The sequence below is a fragment of the Panicum virgatum genome, chromosome 6K (genome assembly GCF_016808335.1).
Source record: "Panicum virgatum strain AP13 chromosome 6K, P.virgatum_v5, whole genome shotgun sequence".
Taxonomy (NCBI): domain Eukaryota; kingdom Viridiplantae; phylum Streptophyta; class Magnoliopsida; order Poales; family Poaceae; genus Panicum; species Panicum virgatum.
Window position 1 is genome coordinate 3,704,310 of NC_053141.1, and position 20,189 is coordinate 3,724,498.

General features: G+C 43.1%; 2 protein-coding genes across 3 annotated transcripts; one reads left to right on the top strand and one right to left on the bottom strand.

Moving 5' to 3' along the window:
* Window positions 1–362: 362 nt before the first annotated feature.
* Window positions 363–12,968, bottom strand: LOC120711297 (actin-related protein 3-like). 2 transcript variants are annotated; one of them, XM_039996764.1, is made up of 10 exons: window positions 12,534–12,968; window positions 4,891–5,125; window positions 4,550–4,804; window positions 4,044–4,190; window positions 3,077–3,169; window positions 2,594–2,713; window positions 1,426–1,536; window positions 1,211–1,336; window positions 976–1,068; window positions 363–802 (listed from the first exon to the last, which is right to left on the bottom strand). In XM_039996764.1, the coding sequence occupies exons 1-10, from the start codon at window positions 12,572–12,574 to the stop codon at window positions 722–724; spliced, it is 1,302 nt and encodes a 433-aa protein (XP_039852698.1). In that variant the 5' UTR covers window positions 12,575–12,968; the 3' UTR covers window positions 363–721. The 2 variants fall into 2 exon arrangements, with proteins under 2 accessions (XP_039852698.1, XP_039852697.1); XM_039996763.1 differs by lacking the exon at window positions 12,534–12,968 and adding an exon at window positions 5,988–6,427.
* Window positions 12,969–14,206: 1,238 nt separating this feature from the next.
* Window positions 14,207–19,423, top strand: LOC120713864 (calcium-transporting ATPase 2, plasma membrane-type-like). The gene is made up of 6 exons (XM_039999840.1): window positions 14,207–14,316; window positions 16,807–16,861; window positions 16,986–17,114; window positions 18,203–18,371; window positions 18,690–18,988; window positions 19,104–19,423. The coding sequence occupies exons 2-6, from the start codon at window positions 16,820–16,822 to the stop codon at window positions 19,350–19,352; spliced, it is 888 nt and encodes a 295-aa protein (XP_039855774.1). The 5' UTR covers window positions 14,207–14,316; window positions 16,807–16,819; the 3' UTR covers window positions 19,353–19,423.
* Window positions 19,424–20,189: the final 766 nt, after the last annotated feature.

Consider the following 20,189-nt stretch of genomic DNA (forward strand, 5'->3'; position numbering starts at 1 on the left):
TTATATAAGATTAAATTCCAGCTCTTTTAGAGCCCGGCTCTTAGATTTTTTAGTTCAAAATTTTAGGTCCTTTACCACCCCTAGCCATAAAGCCATTTTGGCTCTCTTTACGACACCTTTTTTTCTCTGCACTAATTTAGTTTGTGTAAAACTGTTTGAAGAAGCGACGCTCTGCCTTACGAACTTCAAATGTTACCAAACATCAAAAATCACCTGGTGTGCCTTTCATCATAGCCATGGATTTTTTTTATAAAATGTCTCAGCATATCATTTAATTGAAAATAAGATGCTTTGCCACAAAAAATGTCTCACCATATCAGTTAATTGGAAAGTAAGATGCTTTGCCAATGTCAACTGTTAAGGATCTTCATCCATCAATGGATTCCAGCCCACACGCGGTGGTCATCAACAGTTTCCAAAATTTAACCTGATTCCTTATTAACAAAAATTCATAAATTTGCCTGGACAAACTAATAGAAAAGGAAACCAATATTTCCTCCCAACTGTCCAAGGTTCTGGCTACAATCATGCACCTCGAACAGGAACCAAGCTGTTGGCTATACACAACAGGCAATACAGAACAGACAACTACAAACAACGCTACAATTCTATCAGGATGGCCCGATAATGGTTGGGATGGGTCAAAAAGAATCAAAATTGGCTATATTCTATTCGAAGAAACCTAAATGAGCTCCTACTGGAAGATGTGATGTGTAGAAATTCAGTACATTCCTTTGAAAACTGGGCTTGTTCTGCATATGCTCGCTCCATGTTCCTCGTACTCTTCCTTTGTGTGGCAATACTGCACGCGAAAAGGGAAATCACTTAGATTCCACTTATTGATTCGTGAAGAATGGTTGAATCCGGAACCCAGTTATAAGTTCTAACTATATCAGCACAGATAGCAGAAATTGATGCACTGTAATTGAACAATGCATGTTTCTTGAGGTCGCAAGAAAGTCAAGTTGCAGATACCTCATAGAATTCTGGGGTAGATGCAGCTACTGAACCCCCAAACCAAACTGCATAGCTCTGTATAGGATGGGCAACCACGTTGACTTCAATAGGCTGACAACAGAAAAGAAAAAAGGTCAAATAAAAAGAGTTTGAAGCACTTAAAACTATAAACATGCAGACAACATTGATTACAACAGTGAATACAATGGAACAGCTAAACTTGAGAATCAAGTATCTGCAGTTCTGCACTTACTTTCACTTCCACACGATGGCGGGCATTAGTTGCAGCAACACGATCATCTACTATCTTCTTTATATCATTCTGGAGTCTTTTGTGGAAGTCTTTAAACATGGTAGATCCACCAGATAATACTATATTCTGCAAAAAGAACAATTCTGATAAATATCACAGCATATACATGTATCACTCCCTAGCTTATGTGTCCCTGCAGAGCTCAAAGAATGTACCTTGTACAGAGCTCTCCTCGTGTCAATTGGTGCAGATTGAACACAGCTATCAATCAATTCAGGTAAAGGAGTGGAGAAATCAGCAGAGTAAATCTCAGGATTGAAGAAGATCTGCATTTGTTGTAGATATTAGAGAATCGCACCTGATCCTGACTTGTCTGTTGAACTATACAAAAAGCTATGGATATCACTTAACAATGTAAAAATGATTTACAGTGTTCTATAGAAGGTACCGACCAAAGATCCATATAGTATACTACTAGACGTAAATGAACCAAGATATTGATAAGTGTTTAGGCAGGTCCAGAGAATAATAGCAACCTGCAGTCTTTCAATTTTGCAGATGAACAAGGAAACTGTAACCTAAGTTCCCAGATAGTAGCAAGGATGCTTCTATACTAGTGATCTTCAATTTTAATGTACAAGGCCAGTTATTGATATAACTTCCAGTGATAACAGTTTAGCAATTCAACATACTTTCATTGTTGTGAGCCATCAAACTTACTAATTTCTTCTGTTTGAACCTAAAATTTCCTTCTCACAACAAAATTTAAAGAACTAATTATTTCTTCAATTCCTCATAAATGTTTCACTTTAATATGTAACTATAGTTCATAATGACAATGCGAAAAACTCTGGTTCATAGAACCAACATATTTCACAAACAAATAGTACTGCAATCATATGGGTGGCAGTCCTGGATCCGTGTTCCTATGAACTTCATTGACAAAGCCACAGCTGAAGATTTAGTACAGTGCAAAATGGCCATCCAGTGAAGTCTGTATATTTTCTTGGATCTAGGCTTCCGTGACCATTCACACTGTCAAACACCAGGTCACCAGCTCCTTTACTAAACAATTAACTGAAAGAAGGGCTCACAAGTATTTGAACTCTTTTGTATAAAGATTATCTTGTTCTTATTTTACAGCAACCAAAAGTCAAAATTTTCTGCCTAGCTCTCACTGTATTTACATTACAGGCATTATCTTTAAGACTTTACGAGCAGTGTAAAACCAAAAGCTATGAGAAATTAAACATTGCAACACCAGGTGCAATGTACTTATCACTAAAAGGACCATATTAGGCCATAACATCATACCAGTTCGAAGAGGTATTTTGGGAAGGAAAAAGAACTTTATGAAATTTGACGATAGAAATAGGAATAAACCTCTGGGCCAAGAAAGCGCTCATATCCGATGTCAATTGTATATGGTACCCCAGTCTTTGGTTTAATAGCTGACCAATGTTTGATGTACTTATCAGGCTTCTTGTCGTGCTTCTTAAATTCCTGAAATTGTATGGAGATGCATATAAATTTCTGTTTGTTTTAAAAAGATTCCTATGTATGGCCTCTTGGTTGCTGAATTCAAAGAACAACCTCATATCACACTTACCACATGCATATTCATATTCATTAGGGTGAAAAAAAAATGCATAAATTAGTCTACACAGTGAGAAGCGGAAGACCGAAAGGTATGTAACATTGTTAAGCAAAACACACAAACACAGAATAACAATCCAGGTTGAGAGTAGTTTTTACACAGGGAACATATTTTACATGTAGGTTTAAGTTCATTAGGGAGACTTCAACTTCCATTAAACAAATTAGTTTGTGAAGACCAATGGATAATAATAGGGCAAAAGGATTTACCTTGACAATGTCTGAACAAGTATAGCAATACATTTCTTTCACCTTGCGAGATATATCTAAAGAATCCTCAGCTGGCAGAAGCTCACCTCTTTCCTGCAAAACCACCAGATGACACTAACCATTAATAACAGCATTTATAATCTAATACACAACACCGTCATCAGAACAACATCCATGCGCCTGAGAAATCCATCAAGTTTTTACAGAATTTACCACAACTATTGAGAGTATAAAGGACTAACAACAGATAACCCAAACAGTACAACTCCTAACTGTGAATATGGTTTATGTTCTCAATGGTTGTGCAGTCACATGTAGCTTCTCACCAGATGACTAGCTATGGCACAAGCGAATTACCCATTTTAAAATATATTTTTTCCACAATCACATAATAACAGTCAGGATAGGACACCATTCAAATACCATGGAGGCATCAGTGAATAGCACACCATTCAATTGTTTTAGTGAATTCAACCAAATAACATGTAGCCAAATTTTATTAGATCAAATGCTCACGAATTGAATTTCTAATCATAATGTATGGTCTTCATCTGCAAGCTAACACTGGGGAGGCTTGAAACTCAATTTCTGACACAAGGAATGGTAACAGTTTCTAGATATTATCATTAACAGTGTCAACGGATTAACGTAACATAACCAATAATACAACCTAGTAGAACAATTGAATGGTAACATGGAATTAAGAATAACAAGCAATTCAGCAAAAAGTACCTAGAGCTCATGTGTTAAACATTGGTAACATGGAACAACCCTATAAAAATATGTGCATATATCTTCCATGAACACCTTCAATAGTACTGAAAGTACCACAATCTGTTATAATGCTAAATAAACCTTTTGATTTAACAGCATGAAGTCAGGGATAGATACATCCCTATTTACGAACAGTATGTAGAACTTCTGCATCTTAATTTAATCACAACAAAATATGGAGAACATGAAATACCTGTAACAGCTGCAAAACAAACTGAGTTACGTCACTCCCGGAAAAAGGAAAAGACTTTATGCTACTCCCAATTACATAGCCATTTACAACTGGCACAATGTGTGGAGCACCATCCCCAATATCAACAACTACACCTGTCATATCAGACTGGCAAAATATATTGGTCAACGGTAATGAGAAGTAACAACAGATTGGTACCATACATTAATTGCTAATAACTACAAACATGTACCCTGAATCAAAGTTCCAAAGTGGGAATTGAAGTTTCCAGAGTTTGATAGGAACACGTGCATATGAAATTATGAAACTGGTCTTCTTTTTAAGACATTGCACGATTCAATGGAACAAATATAACATAAAAAGAGAGAATATCTTTTAGCCTGGAATCGCTACAGCAAGTTTACTTTAGCCATTCGAAATGAAAGCAGCAAAGTAATGCCTGCCAATCAATGAAGTAATATCATATTTGATCAACAAAAGCAAGAGGAGCTATTTTCAGAACCTACCAAAGGATCTGAATTTTCATCAGAAATACTTTTCAGATAGGCATATCCAGCAGAAAGGCTGAGGACAGATTGAACAGATATATATAGACCAGGGACATTGAAGGTCTCGAACATTATTTCTCCTGTACATTCACGACTTTCAGGTGAACCAACAGGACTGTCCGTAAGGAGGAAATAATGTTCCTCAGGATTGCAACGCAGATAATTGAAAATGCATTGCTGCCAAAATCTCTCCATTGTATCCCAGTCATCAACCTGAAAAACAAGAACAGGTGATAAGACATACAGGCTTAGAACACGAACAAAGGACAATATCGCCGACAGGAATTTTATATACATACCTGACCATGACGAATTGGACTTCTTGAAGTGTACAGCCCACTAGATCTTAAACGCGATAGAGCCTCGTCTCCAATAAAATAATCGAGATCAGCCATGACGCCTGCATTATACTGTGCTATCCAGTTTGCACTACTCAACAGCTCTTTCTGGTCTAGAAAAGATTCATTCACTGCTACGACAGTAGGGAGAGTGAAAGACGGCTCAGAGTTACCAGAAAATCCAAGCTTGCTATACCTAGACATAAGAATATACAAATCTTGTAAGAAACAAAATGGTGATAGTCTTAGACAGTGAAGCAAGGGTGCATGTGGTACTACTACTACTATCAGAAAAATTTAGGAGCCGAAGTGATCCATATACAAGCAGTTACAGAAAAATCAAAGCAATCGAGATTGAATGGAAATTACTTATATCCTAGGAATATTCATTTCGTATTGGTCATCACTTTAGGAATTGTTCTCATGACTCACATTGTTAGTTTCTCATAACACAGACGTGGAATTTTGATTAGACAATGATAGCTAAGAAGTTCATAAACTCAGCATTCAAGATGTATATTCCTTACAACAAAACTTGCCGGAACATAGTAACTGCTCCCTTTCAACATACTACCATAAGAGGAAAAATCACTGCAGAATCTGCTTTACAAATAAGACATGTACCGTACAAGTACAACACAAGCAGACGAAAATATAATTTCAGAATTTCCTTCGGAGGAAAAGGAGAAGTCCCGATTTAGGCCTATCACTCTGAATCTCCTTTCCCAATCAGTACAAAGTAATTCTCAACTATTCCCCACAACAACCTAACAAAACGAGCAGCACAAACAACTGCAATCAGCCGGTGATCTCGGTAGAGTTTCCCCGAACCTAATCAGCGCCTCCAAACTACGAAGAAAATGTCGCGAAGCCAGCAGTCTCATTCCCCAGCCAAGGGCACCCATTTTAGCAATCAATCGCGCGCAGCCGGCGACGAGAACCCCCGAGCACGCACGAGAATCGCGCACCGATACAGCAAGCAGTACTGGCACCCAGCGACCACGAGGTCGGAGACAGCAAGCGAGCGGGCGAAAGGGAGGGGGGGATCGGTCGGTTACCCCGTGCCGTTGTCGATGACGATGGCAGGGCGCGCGGTGGCGTCCATGGCGGCTGGCGGCTCCGGGCGGGTCCCCGCCGGCTCATGCCTCCTCCGAACCCGCCGGAGGGGCCCGGGGGCGGGGCATCGGGTCCCCCGCCGCGATCGAGGCCTCGCTTCCCCGCGGGTCCCCCGATCGAATCGAGGCGGCGGCCGGTGGTGTGAGGGCTAGGTCCAGGTCCGGGGCGATCGATTCGGGATCGGAGTGACGCCCCGGCGCGCGCGCGAGCGAGGGCCGGCCGGCGAGAGAGATTTCGGGGAGCGAGGCGGGCGGGCGGGCGGTGCGCGCGGCGTGGCGTGGCGATGGGGAGCGCTGGCGGAAGGAGACGAGACGAGGCGAGTTGATTTGGTTGACGAGGGAAGCGGGAAGGAGGAGGCAGCCCAGGCAGTGGGTGGCGTGGCTCGCCAGCACTAGTGCCTGCCCCCGCCTGCCTGGGTCTCTGCGCCCCCGCCGCGTGGGTGGGTGGCCTCTGACTCTCTCAGGAAGTGTTGGTTTGGGTGGGGGCGCACCCACTCCTGCCCTGCCCGGGCCCACTTGGCAGCCTAACGCGTCCTCTCCAGCTTCGTCCTCCGCAACGGCGCCGCCGCCGGGCTCCGGAGTCTGCCACCGCCCGGGCCACTGCAATAGCCATCCTGTTAGAGCAAGCCCAATAAAGGGCGTATCGCCCGACAGCTCAGCACATCACGTTGACATGGAAGAGAGAAGGGAAGAGAGAGAAAACAGCTTGTCGCCGCTTCCGTCTCCGAGCTGCTGCACTGTTTTGTCAGTTTGCCACTGCTCCCACCGCTCCCACGCTTCCACGTTTGCGGCTGTTCCGCGCAGAGCACTGTTTATTTACTGTTCACCCGCGCATAAACAGTGGAAGAGCCAAGCCGCTTGTCGCTCTTATTGGATTTTTTTAATTTTTATATTATTTTATTTCCGATTTGTCAAAAATATATGACGAATTTTTTTTAAAAAAATGTCATCCTGCCGCCAGTTCAACCGGTTATTTAGCTGGTACACAACATTTATATAAATTGGCGGCAGGATGATATTTTTGTAAAAAAAAATCGACATATATTTTTGATAAATCGGAAATAAAATAATATAAAAATTAAAAAAAATCCTCTTATTGGCCATGCTCTTAAGGCCTAACCTGTACATCAACGGAGTGCTCGATGGGCCGCAGGGTGGTAATAGGCCGACTCTAGTGACTTTTTCACAACTCAATAAAATTTTAAATTATTTAGCTCAAAATTATATAAAATTAGAGTTCAAATTTTTTAAAACACAGCTTTTATGTTTTTTAAGTTCATTCTTTACCACCTCTAGCTGAAGTGTACCAGCTAAGACAGGCCCAAGCAATGCAAGCTGTCCAGAAGTTCATGAAATTCCAGAAATATTTATCATCTTCTTCCTCTATCCGGTTTGGGTCCAAACCGGATTGAGTGGTTTGGTTTTGTCTCTGGGTTCTGATTGGATGGGGCCAAGTGGGTTTTACGCACGTATGGTTTGGTCTGGATTGGTTTTTGGGTGCAAACGGTTTGGATTAATTTAGATTGGTGTGGTTCGCTCCTTTACACAGTTCTCACATAAAGAGTCGGACCCTAGAAATAAAATCTCACGTTCACACTATAAAATTTTATCGAAATTAACCGAAACTTGTTGGAAATGACTCAGTACAACTCACAGCTACTCTGTGTAAAACAGTATTGCTATAACTACACGTGGGTCCCACGTCAAGAGCCGGACTCTAGAAATAAAACCTCACGTTCACACTATAAAATTTTATCGAAATTAACCGAAACTTGTTGGAAATGATTCAGTATGACTGGCAGCTACTCTGTGAAAAGCAGTGTGCCTAGAACTACACATGGACCCCACGTCAAGAGTCGGACCCTATAAATAAAATCTCACATTCACACTATAAATTTTTATCGAAATTGACTGAATTTTTTTAGATGACTCAGTATGACTAACAGCTACTCTGTGCAAAGCAGTGTAGCTTGAATTGTATGTGGACCCCACGTCAAGAGCGAAGCCACTAAACTAGTTGGAGAAAATTTGACGTAGTAGTTTGAAACTGTTTTGTTTGGATTGAAACTATTAGTTTGGTTTGTTTTGGAGGAAGAGAACAAGTAGTTTGGATCGATTTGGATGGAATAACAAGTGGATGGTGTTGGTTTGATTTCTAAAATATATTAATAATGAAATAGTTTGGTGTGGTTTTGATTTGGTTTCCAAATCATTAGCAGGGTGATCTGTAGCTACCAGGGGCGGAGGGAGGGGGGGGGGGGCGGGCAGGGGCCTGGCCCCCTATGATCTAAAAATTTACACTAGAAATTTAAATTTTGGTTAAATTTTTATATAAATTTGTATGATTGGCCCCCCTAACAATGGAAAAAATGACTTTCTGGCTCCGCCCCTGGTAGCTACCCTCACTTCCTCCTCAAAGAAGCATGAGTACCGGTCTTCTTGCTACCGGTACTTTTGGAATGGTAGGATAGGATATTTCCTAGTGGTGATCGTAGCCATTAGGGACTTAGGAGAGGCTTCGACACTATCATCGGATATCATAGCGCTACCAAGTTCCGTACTTCTTTCATATAGGAAATAGATGGTATTTGGGACAAGATTTGAGTCAAATATTAGAAATATAAATCATGAATAACTTTTAAGTTATTGAGTTTGAAAAAGTAAAAATTATATGAATACATTTATTTTAAAAAACACTTTCATAATAATATACATATATCACTTTTCAACAAAAAATTTATAAATATAAGCCGTCAAAATTATGCTTCAAAGACTATGTCGCTGTCCTAAACGTCATCTATTTTCTATATGGAGAGAGCATATAGATAAAAACTTAGTTGGCGCATGTTTGGTTGATGGTTATATTGGTTGTCAAACTACCATGCCAAAGTTAGGCGTGCCACTATTTTCATGCATGCGACCTCTTTTTGCATTTTTTTTTTTGCTTTGGCCGTATGTAGACATAATAACTAGGTGAAACCTAGCTTACAAGATGGATTGACCAGCAGATCGCCAACGTTTTTCTCTTCTTTGAGAGCAAAAATCCAATTTAGTTAATATCTTTAGTTTTTTTAAATGGAACCGGCATGAGAGCTCTGTTGTATTAATAAGAAAAAAAGCCAAGAGACTTCAGCACTATACAAGGATTAGCACAAAGTAAGAAAAAATGCGTAGTGCTAAAAACACATAAGTGGACTCACACTTAGTGTCGGATCCAGGATAATTCTTAGGAGGTACTTATTTCCACTTGTAGACAACTTCAATCTCTTCTCGCGGTGCATTCATGACAAAAAAAATATAGGAGGGGCTTCATGGGTCCAATAGTGTAGGAGAGGCTTCACAGTCTCATCTCTAATTTTTGTGGGCACCACGAAATAGGGCGCTTTTGTACGGTTGAAAATATGAGTGTTGCGTTCCATCCAAACTTCCTAGCAAATAAGGCCAGTCTCAGTGGAAGTTTTATTAGCACAATTATTTAAACTGAGAACTAGATAACTGTGCCAGATGAGTTTTATGGTGATGAAACTCTCCACATATTTCATGAAATTTCGTCCTTTTTTTTCTTGCCATGTCAGCAAAATTGATGATATTTAATGTCATTAAAATATCCATGAAATTTCCATTGAGACTGATTAGGATGACTAAGGATTTATAGCCTCTGCACGGAACTCCATGTGACCCGGCCAATGTCGACCATCACTCGTGAACTGAAGCTGTTTGTTTCAAGTTCAGCGACGGTTCCCAGCCAAATAGAAATATCCGTCCAAATACGCCTATGGCTATGGCTGGCAGCTCCAGGCGTGTCCCCGCGACCCCGCCGACTCATGCCTCCTCCGCCGCAGCTTGACGGGCTCCGGGCGGGGCATCGGGTTCCATGCCGCGATCGCCCCCGCGAGGGCCGACCGGCGAGAGAGATTTTGTGGAGTCGGGCGGGCGGTGTGCACGTGGCGTGGCGATGGGGAGCGCTTGGCTTGCGGAAGGAGACGAGGCGAGGCGAGGCGAGTTTTTTGTTTTTTGAAAATTAAGGCGAGGCAAGTTTTTTTTGAACACCATAAGGCAAGCTTTTATTGATCATATAGGACGGTTACATCACATGCAACAGCACTCAAAATAAAATCTGGAGTTTCATCTAACCAGGTACAAGAAGTTTTAGAAATAAAAGCTTGCCTAGCCAAACCATGAGCGACCATATTCGCTTCACGGTCACCATGTTTGATGGAAGTTTCAGTGAAGTCTCGCCACATTCTCACGGATTGATTTGGTTGACGAGGGAAGCGGGAAGGGAGGCAGCCTAGTGCCTGCCCGCCTGCCTGGGTCTCTGCGCCCACCGCGTGGGTGGGTGGCATCTCTGACTCTTTCGGGAGGGTTTGGGAGGGGGGCGCACCCAACTGCTCCTACCCTTCCGGGCATCCTCTTGGCTTCTTCCTCCACCACGGCGCCGCCGCTGGGCTTCAGAATTTGCCATCGCAACCACGCCATCGGTCCGCCCACCCGCGCCATGGGGATAGCTAGCCAGCCGCAGCTCGTGGCGCTGGCGGTCAACACGATGGGTACCGCTGACCCGTCGCCGCCGTACGTCTAGCTGCTTCGCACACCCGCCATGGCCGGATGCGGAACTGATCGGCGTCCCATCTTCTCGCACCACTCGTGTTGAGTTTCTTGCGGCGCCGCTTCCCCGTGATCTACGCCCTCTTCACTTGCCGCCCGCATCGCCGAGTTCGCCGCCACTGGGAGCGAACGCGTCCTCGTCGTCGTTCGTCCACCGGATCCCGCCGCTGCCCACTGCCCGGCGACTTTGCTTGTCAGGAAGCCGGGGGCAAACGAGGGGCCATTTTGCATAGCTAGGGGCCTTCATGCAAATATTATGAGGTTTTATGAAAATAAATGGATCGTCGTTAATAGTCGCAATCCGAATTATTCGGATCCAAGGAGTCTGTTTAAGAAATATAGGGTCTATCATGGAAAATTTTGGATCGCTATTATTATCCGCAATCCGAAGTAGGGTATAATGTAAAGTTTGTTGACTGTGGTTTACTCTGGCCCCGACCTTGTTGTGGGGGGCAACGACTCCGAGCACGCTCGCGTGGTGGTATTTCCATCGTCCCACCTCTCCTGCACGAGCCTCGTCGCCACACCGCCACCACCGCGCACCGATAGTGAGGACGACGTCGGAGGAGGCTGTCTACGAGGTTGTGTTGTGGAGGGTGGCGTCGTGAAGAAGGGAGAAGCGGCTCGGCAGCAGCAGCGGGAGGGCGGAAGAGATGGAGTGGATCCGTGTGTGGGGCCTCCTCGGCGATGCCTATGACAATAACGGAGATGGATCGGGCCGACACCTAGAGCTATTAATAGGCTAATTAGAGGTAGACCTGGATCTTTAAGCTACAATACAATAGCAATGGTGTGGAAAACAGCAGCCCACGCCTTGGACCATGGTCCCTAGTGGCTCTAGGCTTATATCCGCCACTTAGGGCTTGTTGGTTTTCATAGAGCTAAAGTTTAGCCATCACCTTTTAGTTTTATTTAGCCCCTGATGATACAAACAGGTGGGCTAAAAGGAAAGAACTAAAATTTAGCACTCATTAGCCCTTTAGCCCCTCCAAGTAGGCTAAAGAGGACTAAAAGTGGTCCTACCCTTTCAGAAGATAGTTGCAACCTCTCTCTCTTATCCCCCGCCAGTTAACGAGGGAAAGCTATCATTAATGACAGGTAAAGATGTCCTCTATACATCCTGAACTAAACTTTAGGGCATGTACAAAGGTACAGACAGCTGCTGTCTATTTGTCACACACAGACAGTTAAACATATAACTTGTACAAAGGGTTGTCTGTTTAACTGTCTGCTAGGTATTTAATTCACTGTTTGTTACATGAATCATGGTGATCTAGTGCATAATTTGATCTTTGTAGCCATTGTGTTGCATATATGGAAGAATACACAATATATAAAAAGTTTACAGTATATTGTTCCAAAGAGAAGTTATGACATGAGCAACATTTATCAAGACTTGATCAGGAATAATTCATAGGTGTAGTTAGTCACCAAATGCTATTTGCTGCTAGCCTGCTACCTGCTAGACAAGTTCTGATACACATGGACATGGTTGAAGCGATTTAAGTTATCCCCCTTTTAATTTGCTTTAAACATGGTGCTGTGCACTGCACTACGAGGGATTACTGTGGAATCCTTCCTCAAATTAACTGAACTTCCATCTTTTTATTTTCTAGATAGCATCTGGAACCAATATCCAACTGCCAAGCTGCAAGGCATGCAAGTAACGAAGCTATGTTGAATCTTTTTTCTTTTCAGTGCTCAAAACGTTCAGACTGTTAGCATGTGCTAGTTTGGCTAATACCATAGATGCATCGTTTACTTCAGGATGTTGCTACTCCCTAAATTAACACTAAAGACATACTGAAGTCCAGTAAATTGAGCAATAGCGATAAAAATTGAGAGCAAGATTGAGGAAAATTGAGGATGAATCATCAGTACCATGTTGTAGGATCTGAATTCAGCATCCATGGTTGAAACATCGAGCTGCTGTCGAAGAAGACGCCGGGCCGGCACCGTCGAAGAAGCAGCTTCCGTCGGAGAAGGAAATCGGAGGAGTAGCTGCGCCATAGCCTCTTGCTCCGTTCAGCTCCGGTACCTGGGCGGCGCGGCCGGAAGTCTCCTGCTCCGGCGTTGCCGCAGCTCCTCCCATGGCTTTCCCCTTCCGCGCCACCACCGTTTTCGTCGTCGACGCCGCCGAGGAGCCCTTCCTCGACTGCGCCGCAGCAGCTTTCCGCTCCCGCAACGCCCCACCCGCGCGCGCAGCGGATCTTGGTCGCCGCCGTCTCTCCGCAGCAACCCGTACAATGAGGGCCTTCGTCGGCGCTTCGCCTGGGAGCACGGGCACCGAGCCGTAGACGAACGGAGAGACGGCTCGATAGTAACTGCTCCTCTTGAGGGGGTATTTTGCAAAAAAACGTTGCATGTCGACGGCAATCGACGGGGCGTTGTACTTGCCCTTAGTTTATGAAAACAAACAACTGTCGTTAGTCCTTGGGCTAAAGTTTAGCTCTCTTTTGAGGGGGCTAATCGTGAGCTCTTGGGGTAAAGTGTAGCTCAAGGGAACCAACACCCTTAGCTAGGACCGCTAGTGCGGCGAGGTACGCCAAGACCTTCTACTTCGGTCACTGCTCTCCTCCTCAAGTTATTAATTGTTGGATCCACTAACTAGATCCAAAATTACCTATATCTTTTACAAAAATTTACATGATCATTAAGCAATGCACCAGTGTCATTTTACAGCTAACTAATAGTTTCTATTTTGTTTTTAGGAATCTTCGGGGAATGCTGAAGCCATGGGTACTCCATCTGATTTAGCAATCGATTGAAATCTGAACTTCAGTCTGCCATAATTCTTCTCTGTTTCCTTCCTAGGCGTCAAAGCACAAGGATAATCTTGCTGTCATCCGCGTCAAATCTTATGGTTAGTTCATCACACATCAACTGAGAAAGCAGTCCCTGCTCTGGATTGCATTTCTTGTGATCCGTTGCTGCAAAACATTTGTCCTATTGCATTGTAACGGGCAGGGGCAGACGGGGCTGGTCCCTGCAAGGCTGCAACTCATAAGAAAAGCTCACGCAACGCCACCGTGCAACTCTGCGCGGAGTGCTGCTCCCTCATCCCCTCGTTATCTGCGTGGACGCGGGCTTCTATAGATGAAGAGCTCTCTCTTTATAATAAAAAAAATAAAACACGAACTGCACGGAGCCCATCCCTTTTATTTTTCTGCCACCACTGGATAGCCGTTGGGGAAGCACAGCCCGGCCGCCTCCCGGCCGTTGGGGAGTCCTTCCCCGCGCGCGAGGCAACTTACACGGCAATGACCGGAGTCGCCGCCGCGTCAACGACCGGGCCCCACACGGCTGAGCGCGCTCCCAAGCCCCGCTTGTGACCAGGGTTCACAATTTCGTTTTCACTGTAGTGAATTTTGTTTTTTGACCAAAATTTGACTTTCATACTTTTGAATTTGAAACCGAAATCACAAACTTTCCGGACCGAAATTCGTATCCTGGTGTTCACCGAAAACGAAAAAAATCACCGAAATTTCGGTCTTTCCGACCGAAAAGGTGAACCCGATATATACGGCGGGACCGGCAGAGCTGGTGATGGGAGAGGAATTGAGCTAGAGTCGAGATGGAGAGCTACCTCGAGGAGAACTTTGGGACGCGCAAGGCCAACCTCAGCAAGCGCTCCGAGCCGGCCGCCATGAAGCGGACCAACCAGGTACACGGAGGCACCCTCGCTCGGCCTCCACCCCGACCACCGCCCCCTCCCCTGACCTCTGCTCTCATCCCTGCGTTTCCCCTACGAGTTTCACGTTCATTATCCTGGTGGCCTGGCCTGTGATTTGAATGTTGATTCATGTCAGCGGTTTGGTTAATGCATCTCCAGCAATGGCTTTCAAGGCATAGCCCTCGTATAATCTTTGGGGGCTAGCCCCCATCTCACATCCTCAAAATAATGTATCCAAGTCTAAAGCAAGAGCCTCTATATTTCACCCCCCCCCCATCCAGACGACTCCTAGGCTTGGAGAGTAGAAGAGGAGATTTGGAGGTCTCTCCAGTTTAGGGTGTTAAGTAGAAGTTCTGCTAGAATTGTATACATTGTCTATTTGTATCTCTCAAGGCGGTCTACAACTTTGTAGTGGGAACTTTTTTATTTGAGATTTTCTAGAGGTCCAAATATTATTCATTTTAAGTTCTCATATTTTGAAATTCAAATTTGATTTTTTTAAAAAACCTCGGATGGAGTCATACTTTATACTAAATCTGTAGCACTTGACGTGATATAAAAATTTCTAGTTAAATTATTTTCACTTGAGATCATTTAGCAGCTTAAATATTCACTAAAAAATATGGCTGTAAAAATGGTCACGGGGGTATTTTGTCCAATTTTAAAAGTTGGAGAGCCTATGATTTGTGGTATATGAGTTGAGTTGAGGGAAGTTTTTCAAACTGCTCGACAACAAGTTCGGGTAAAATGGACTTGTTCCAAAATTAAAATCATCATGTTTTCCTCATACCATGAAGGGTTAACTGGATCCATGCTATTATAATTATCCGAGTTTATTATCTGCCATTACAATTCATCATATTGGATCCGGGCCATTACAATTTTATCGTTTTTCAACACACATTACTTACACCTTTGATGGGTTTTTTAAAATTTATAAACTAGAATACCCCCGGTCTTCTTCTTCCTCTCATCCCCTCTCCCCCCGCTTTGTCCGCATGGCGTCCAGCCTCGCTCCTCCCTTCCTCTCGTCCTCGCCCTGATGACGCTTCGAGGCGCACAATGAGGTACAGATGGGTCGCGGAGGCGCACGACGAGGTGCGGCAGGGTCTCCCTCCTCGGCACGTAGCGACGACAGATGATGGCCGAGATGGTGTTGGCGACGGCCGCCCCTGCGATGGACTCCTTGCTTGGTGGTGACCTCACCGGTGCGCGGCAAGCATGGGAGCCTCACAACTAGCCTCCCGAGCACATCGAGGTGCGCCTGCCGGTGCGCGTACTTGGACACATCATCCATGGCGGGCCAGAACGAGACCGGTGTGGCAAGCTCCCTTGGCCGTGGCTGCAGCATACTCCTGGCTAAGGCAGGCGGATCTGGGACAGGGGCCACGAGGTGCGGGGGTTCCCCTAGATCTGGCGCGGCGGAGAATGGTGGCCGGAACCGCCACGCTCCGATGGCGCCACCGAGGCGAGGGAGGTCGGGCGCGGACGAGCAGTGCGGAGGAGCGAGGCCGGACGCCAGAGAGAGAGAGAGAGAGGAATAAGAAGATTGGAGGTATTTTGGTCCATCAATTTTAAAAAAAACATATCAAAGAGGTAAGTAGCGGTGTGTTTTGAATAGGTGTAGAATTGTAATTACATGGTTCCAATATGACAAATTGTAATGACAGATCCATCAATGAACTTTGACAATTGTAATGGCATGGATTCAATTAACCCTAACTTCCGAGATGCAACTGAATTGAATATAAAAAGCGTGGATCTGGTTTTTGACCATTTTATTTGTCAGTGGACCTGACACCGTTTGTCTAATTACTGGAATATATTATATCCAATGCAAAGTGCTTATCACGAACAAAAAAAGAAATGTATTAGTAGTTCTTCTTTTACTCTACTCTTGGACAGCTATGTGAAACTAAACTTGCTGTGTAAAACTTTTCGTATTTCTTCAGCTTATGGTATTTGCTAGAGGGACACAATTGGAACATGGGAATGCCATTACACAATTTGAACTTGGTCTTTTAAAATTCATGTGTTTTACGAGCACTCAAATTTTTAGTACTAATGTAGGCGAAACAATGATGCTTAATCACACAAAACAGGATGGACTGTTCGTAAAAACTGCTTTAATTTGGCAATGATACAATTATATTTTTTTTGGCAAAATGCCAAGCTGGCACATATGCAAACTAAAGTTTCAGTAGAGCAGCTGTAGAATTTCTGCAGTCTGCTGGTCTTAGTATGTCTCGTTAAACAATCTGTAGAGCAAGTACAATTACAAGTTTAGTATGAACTGGCAGTGCAACACTTCATACCAGCGTGATTAGCTTCAGAGATGCCATTCTACGTTTGTAACATATTTTCTCCAAATCCACCTTTTGTTATCTTTAGCCCTTTTCCACAATTTTGTATCTGTAAGCGATGGAGCTGAAGTGCTTGCTTTTGATGCTAACAATTAGTGCATGCTTTTACCTATTTCAGGAGAAGCTGCCTGATGCTGTGCTTGATTCAAAGGCTGAACCTCTGCTCATCCATGGTATGGTACCCACAGGCCACAGCGCAGCATCCTAGTTTGCACTTTGCAGCGTCAACAATCCTGTCTTGTTTTATCCATTCCAAACTGACCAAGGTCTCCACACTTGTGCACCTGCTCGATGAAGTGCACCCTTGTCAGGCGTCTTCGAACTATACTCGATGAAGTTGTTGCGGTGACTGGAGACGGGACAAACGATGCATCTGCTCTTTATGAGGCTGATATTGGGCTGGCAATGGGAATCGCCGGAACTGAGGTAACTTCATAATTTTCCTTAAACTAGCCTATCAACCCGTGCTCCTCACAAACTAATTAAAATTAATATAAAGTTAAGGCTTATAGTTAACAATTATAATTATAATTATCTATCTAACACCCTCTTGCATCTATTAAATATTCTAATACATACTCTAAAACACATATGTACTATTATCTAGTTGCAATATATTTCATTTTATATCACACCTACATGTGTGTTTGATATATATTTAATTGAACTATTTATTTGTGAATTGATATTCTTATTATCTCTTCTATCACACATGAATACATGGGAACACATATTGTGGGTAGTATTTTATATAAACAATACATAAATAATATATTGATAATGATAGAAATAGTAATTTAGAATTTTATAATAGTGCATTTTAATACTTTGTTATAATTATATAATTTAGATTCAGATTTTGGGGTTTCTTTAACTTTTAATAATGATATAATTGGATAATTTATCTGCAAATTTAGGGGGTTATTTGCATTATATTTATGATGGCATAGATGTGTAATTTACACGAAGATGAGGGGTTTACTTTAGATTTTTATAATGACAAAGGTGGGTAATTTAGATACATGTTTAGGGGTTACTTTAGTCTATTTTTATAATAGTAGAGTTGGGTAGTTTATTACGAATGATAATGATCCAATGACTATTATTATTAGAGTTGTCAGATTGATAGCCTGATGTTTCTATTTTTTGTGACAATTTCTAGGATTTCTCTATATTTTAGAGTGTCCACCTAGGAAGGTGGCTTCACGTGAAAGCTTCAAAGGAGCCTCAATAGTAAGATTGAGAAATATAGCTAGGGTATGTCGGTGCAATAATCCGCACAATTACTGATACCTTTTAGTTAACTATTGTCACCGATGCGATGGATCTAGGAATGAAACTGCCAACATATTTGTCAGTGTAATTTTGCTTTCATTCTTCTATCCCAGTGCTACATGACTACATCTATGAGCTCTTGATATCCATGAGTAGCGCAATTCATTATATGATAATACTATCTCAAGTTAATTCATTATTTACTCTCATCTTGACCCATGTTAAATATCTTCATGAAGGTTGCAAAAGTGAGTGCTGATGCCATTATTCTCGACGACGACTTCACTATTGACACCTTTGCAAAATGGGGTCGATCAGTGTATATCAACATCCAGAAGTTTGTGCAGTTTCGGTTGACAGTCAATGTCGTTGCTCTCGTTGTTAACTTCTCATCAGCATGCTTGACAGGTATGTCGGAAATACTATATATATATTGACTTGTGGTGAGACTAACTGCCTTTCTGCTTGTATATATTTGTTTGCCGCTCTAGCTTGCTGCACTGCTGCTAGATGCTTATCGTTTTGTAACTTCCTTGTATAACTCTTCCTATAGATTACTTCAACTCATGTAAATTGTTACATAATCCTTCCCACTATTACGTTCAAAAAACATAATCCTTCCCACTAAGGTTTGTTGAAGTCCTTATTTTGGATAAGCTTAATTTTTAACTTCCTGGTTTTCAACTTCATAACTGTTGCTCAGTGTTAGTATGCATGTTTATTCAGGGAGTGCTCCTCTTACTGCTGTGCAATTGCTCTGGGGCAACATGATCATGGACAGACTAGGAGCACTGGCATTAGTAACAGAATCCCCAAACAATGAATTGATGAAGAGAGCTCCTGTTGGAAGGTTTGGAAACTTCATCAGTAACATTATGTGGAGGAACATCCTGGGACAGGCCTTCTACCAGTTCTTTGTAATTTGGTATCTTCAGACCCAAGGGAAGTGGCTGTTCGGAATCGAAGGAGAGAGCTCCGATCTAGTCTTGAACACACTCATCTTCAATTGCTTTGTATTCTGCCAGGTAATTTTCACGTGCTGATGAATTCCCTATGCTACATTTATGTGGTGTACTATATCTCTCGCACTAACAATGCCATTATTTGTTAGCTGAACGTTTTTTGTACATGGCCGAGCAGGTATTCAATGCGGTTAGCTCAAGAGAGATGGAGAGGATAAACATATCTGATGGAATTCTGAACAACAACGTGTTCATTGCCGTCCTCGGTAGCACCGTCATCTTCCAGTTCACCATCATACAGTTTCTTGGCGATTTTGCAAACACTACCCCTCTCTCATTCAAGCAATGGATCGCCTGCATTTTCATCGGTTTCATAGGCATGCCTATCGCTGCTATTGTGAAGCTGATTCCAGTTGATTCTACGTAGGAAACTAGAACTAATTTCAGTCAGAAATTGAATTTGGGCAGGGCTATAGCCTGATCATGGCAATGCAATTTTGGGCATTTCCATTTGCATATAAGATAGTTATCTTTATGTAATAATGCTTTTATTAGCTCAATCTCTGCCCTTTTCTGTCTGCATTTAGTTTTCGATAATGGTAGGGATAGAGCGTCCGACCGATCTTTCCACTCATCATCTGCGCAGCTCCTTCTCCACACCTGCGCGGCTCGCTCGCCTTTCAGCCAGGCGTGGGGCTCTATGGCTCTGTCAAGCCTCAACCTCCAAGTCTCCTGCCACCTCGTCAGTGAAGTGAGCCGTGGACAGCAGCAGCAGCAGTAGGCTCCCTGCACTCAACAGAGTGCTCCATCGTTGGCCATGGGCACACCAGCTCAGTCACCAATCGAAGAAGAGATAACTGTCGCCTGCCATGAACTTCAACTAAGTGTGATCAAAATCGGAAAGATTACCTACAAGATTGGAGACGTATAGTTTAATTTTGCTTATGCGTGCCAAGTGTTTTCGTTAATGTCTTGCTCACAAAGTATACTAAACATTTGATTTCTGGTTCACAGTTGACTCGGCTGCACTTCCTGTGACACTGATATAGCTCAATTTTATATAAAGATATTGAAGCAAAACTTTAGTTTGTTCATTTACACGGATGCGTGCTGTTGGTACTCCTACTGATAAGATTTTTGTTCCATTGTTTTCAGTTGACCAAGTGTGCCAAAGCCATGTCAATGGAGGGGCACTAGGCTAGGAGCCACTGAATTGGATGCCCCGCAATGGGGGTAGAAGAGGGTAGGAAGCATTTAATGTACT

What these genes read in the sequence shown, in the direction of transcription:
- LOC120711297 (XM_039996763.1), bottom strand. Translation starts at nt 6,034, where the DNA reads ATGGACGCCACCGCGCGCCCTGCCATCGTCATCGACAACGGCACGGG. An exon ending in CTTGTTCAGACATTGTCAAG is followed by an intron (nt 2,714 to 3,076) that starts GTAAATCCTTTT and finishes ATACAATTTCAG; the next exon opens with GAATTTAAGAAGCACGACAA. An exon ending in AGCGCTTTCTTGGCCCAGAG is followed by an intron (nt 1,537 to 2,593) that starts GTTTATTCCTAT and finishes CAACAAATGCAG; the next exon opens with ATCTTCTTCAATCCTGAGAT.
- LOC120713864 (XM_039999840.1), top strand. Translation starts at nt 16,820, where the DNA reads ATGCTGTGCTTGATTCAAAGGCTGAACCTCTGCTCATCCATG. An exon ending in CTCATCAGCATGCTTGACAG is followed by an intron (nt 18,372 to 18,689) that starts GTATGTCGGAAA and finishes ATGTTTATTCAG; the next exon opens with GGAGTGCTCCTCTTACTGCT. An exon ending in ATTGCTTTGTATTCTGCCAG is followed by an intron (nt 18,989 to 19,103) that starts GTAATTTTCACG and finishes ATGGCCGAGCAG; the next exon opens with GTATTCAATGCGGTTAGCTC.